The sequence below is a fragment of the Merops nubicus genome, unplaced genomic scaffold (assembly GCF_000691845.1).
Source record: "Merops nubicus isolate BGI_N331 unplaced genomic scaffold, ASM69184v1 scaffold4674, whole genome shotgun sequence".
Taxonomy (NCBI): Eukaryota; Metazoa; Chordata; class Aves; order Coraciiformes; family Meropidae; genus Merops; species Merops nubicus.
Genome location: NW_008604717.1, coordinates 2,203 through 5,746, shown reverse-complemented (window position 1 = coordinate 5,746; position 3,544 = coordinate 2,203). Strand labels below are relative to the sequence as shown.

At 44.2% G+C, this 3,544-nt stretch overlaps 1 protein-coding gene across 1 annotated transcript in view; it reads left to right on the top strand.

The window, feature by feature from the left end:
* POMGNT2 (protein O-linked mannose N-acetylglucosaminyltransferase 2 (beta 1,4-)) overlaps positions 1-469 on the top strand; it is a 10,102-nt gene extending 9,633 nt beyond the window's left edge. Inside the window, exon 3 of the mRNA XM_008939089.1 lies at positions 34-469. Coding sequence (XP_008937337.1) covers positions 34-469 — 436 coding nt within the window. The remainder of the gene's footprint in view (positions 1-33) is intronic.
* The last annotated feature ends 3,075 nt before the right edge of the window (positions 470-3,544 follow it).

The following is a 3,544-nucleotide window of genomic DNA, read 5'->3' as shown; positions in this document are numbered from 1 at the left end:
AAAGACGAGAGGGGGCGCCCCCCCCCCCCCCCCCTGCCGCAATCCCGAGTGGCTGTTCCGTGCCTACCAGGACACGAAGGTGAACATCCCTTCTCTCATCCGTGTGATCAGGCAGACTGTGAAGTCCAAGCCCAGACCCAAGAAGCAGACGTGGTCTGGTAGCCTCTACCCTGGCAAAGTGAGGGATGCCAAGTGTCAAGCCTTTGTCCAGGGCACGAGCGAAGCCAAACTTGCCGTGTCCTGGCAGATCCCCTGGAACCTGAAGTATCTCAAAGTCAGAGAAGTAACATATGAAGTCTGGATACAAGAGCAAGGGGAAAACACTTACATGCCTTATATATTGTCCCATCAGAATCACACCTTCTCAGAAAACATTAAGCCCTTCACAGTGTACCTGGTGTGGATACGCTGCATCTTCAACAAAAATCTCCTGGGACCTTTTGCAGATGTGCTTTTGTGTAGTACATAACCTGTTGCACTACCTGTACAGCTGTGCCCCACTCTCCACTCCATCTGTGGTTTCAAACTTCTTGTCTCCTAGTTTATAGAGGGCTGAAGAGGACTTGACTGTACCAGTGCCTATGTGTCCATTTTCTTGCACTCTGTGTATTTAAGTGGGATTTATTTCCAGTAAGTGTTGAAGGAAAAAAAAAAAAAAGAAAAAAAAAAGAAAGACACCTCTGTGTTCTTCCAAGTAACTTCCTGAGGTTAAATTACATGCTGAATACATGTAATTGAAAGCAAAATGGAAGTGAATTGTGTGTAATTAAATTAGTGATTTAAATTCATTTCTGTTGTGTGGTGAGTATTTAAACACAGGGTTATACCGCAGTTAATTCCGTGTCTAGGTGGAAATTCTCATCAGCTTTTTCATTGTAAGTTATTTTTTTCAATAATTCTGGCTGTGACTTTGAGTTTTAGATTTGGTACGAGAGCCTTCATTAAACTGCTGTGAACCTCCTTGATATTTTTTTGCTTTTTATTATCTGTCAAAATTGTTATTGTGGTAGATTTATCTATTCCTACGATAAAATGTATATATGCATAGGTTTTTGGTTTTCATAATTTGGCTGAAGAGAATGAGACTACAGTGGCAGCTTCATGTTTAAAAGCAGATCTCACTGCACCCCGATAACAAAAGGCTGGAGTGGCAAACAGATATAAGGGACAGACTGGATAAAATATTTTACTGTGCTTTAAGATGTTTTCATTTTCTGGGTTACATACAGGTCTGTGGGAAAGGAAGGGGATGGTTTGGAATAAGTGATGCAGGAGAGATTGCACTTTGCACTTAGTCTGCTCAAGAAAATCCCTTCTTGGGGGTTTAATTGGAATGATCTGTTAACAATAGCTGCTAACAGGTATGTGCTTTGCCAAGGACTGGGCGGGTGGTTGTGAAGGGAAGCTTCCTGGGCATGGGCTCTCATGGATGTTGGTGGGAGGAAGCAGAGTCTGGTGGGTGGGTGCATGGCATAGGGCTGGACAGAGAGCATGCAATGAGTGGGGCTGGCTACACTCACATCTCTGTTGTGCCAGTGAGGAGAGTAATTGTTCTGGTAGACTTACACTCATTTCCCCTGAGATCAGGGTCTGGTGTCATTGCTGGGGTAACACACTATTTAGAGTCTCCACCTAAAGGAGAAATGTGCAAGGTCAGGCCCTAAGTAACGCTGCCTTTGAAAACCAGCTCTGTGGCAAGGTACAGCTCTTGGGAAGAGAGGAAACAAGGGGTGGGAGTGTGAGATATTTCCCTGTTTAGGGAAGCCACCAGGACCTACAGCTCCCCAGGACCTCACTGGCTGTTAGCTCCCACAGGGTTTTGCAGCAATCTTACATCCCCACATCCATTCAAGCTGAAGATAGCCCTGTGGCCAGTGGCCACCCTCCCGCTGGCTGTTGCAAGGGTGGTAATGTTGGCACCCCACAAAGTCAGTATTGAGTGAACCTTCAAAATGCTGAAGTTTAGTCAGCATGCATTTTGCATCAGTTCTCAGAAGTAATTTTCTTTGGGTGTGTGAGCTGTCTTCGTTCTCCTGACCACCATTCATCCTGGATGGGTCTGTGTGTTGTTTTCCTGCCTGGCTTTCTTAGTGCCTTCATCTGTAATTTGTAGACCATCCCATTCCACTTCAAATTAGTTTCATATGATTGCAGATTTTCTAACATTTGCAGATTGGTTACAGCACATCATTAACTTTTTCTTCTCATAGCCTTATGATTCTAATCAACAAAAGTGGCTACAGAGCAATGAACTACTATATGGGGGGGTTTCCATGCTCTTCACTCCAGCATGAAGTGGTCTCTTGAATTCAGAGCCTCACTTTTTCAAGAGATAATGATACTTGCTTTCCAATAATGTGCATTCAAGTCCTGTCTTCCTCATCAGTGCTATGAGGGCTTTATGAGGTGGATGCAAAATTAAGGGATTTTTCCTTCTCAAATTCAGAGATGGCTGAATCCTGAAGTTGTGGCAGTGATGTTGCTGTTTGCCTCCAACACCCACCCAATGCAAGAGCCTCACTGCTACTGGGATTCCTCCTCTGCTGGAGCACACTGCACTGAGAGTACCTGGTCCAGCCTGTAGCTGTCATAAACTGGGCACAGTAACATTCTGCTGATTATACTACTTCAAGAACTGCTCTAGCATGCTGGCATCTTGAGACTTTTCAGAGCTGCTGCAGAGGAAAGGAAAATAAAAAGGAAAACCAAACCCTTTGAAAGAGAGAGTAGGTAATAGGTTTTGCAGGAGAAGCTGGACCACTTCTTAGATCAAGATTTCGGTGAGAAATAACTCAAAATGCCTTTTTTGGCTTCATTGTATTTGTCTTTAATAACTACATATGTTACTCAAGGTAAACACACAACAGGAATATTTTTTCAAGCTGTCAATTTTAATTATTTTTACTTCCACTTTAAGCCACTTTTTTTCCCCTGTCTCCAAGGCTCTGCGTGCCCACCTCTCTAGGATCTATGGATGGTTTGTCCTGAGACACTAACCACCTGACAGGACCCAAATTAAATTCAGACACTTGGGAAATTATTTAAAGACCCCCCCAGGCTCCTGGTGTAGATGGTTCTGAGGCAGAGCCACATTTACTGCAAATGAGCTGGCAAGGGCTCTGACCCAAGCCTCAAAACTCTTCAGGGTAGGAATTGGTCCATCTGTGCAGCAAGGAGGTTGTTGCTCTCTGGGATCCCTGGGTGAAAGAGACTCTATAAGCGCAATGTCCTTTAATTTATGTTAAACAAAAGGGTGACTTCAGCATCTGTATTGCTATCTCCTCTGCTGACCTGACTTGTTTTTACAAAATTTTTACTTCCGGTGTCTGTGCAATGCCAGGCAGGGTGAGTTTAGTGGATGAAAGATTGCTTCATTTTTCCCTGCTGGACTTGGGTTATACACACTCTTGGAATTACTTTTGATGTGATGACTGACAGACCATCTGTGCTGTGGGTGATTTGAGAAGCATCACCATCTGCCTATGTGTGAGCCACATCACTGTCCTTATGTAAGAGAAGCCACTTGCCCCACCACATCCCACCT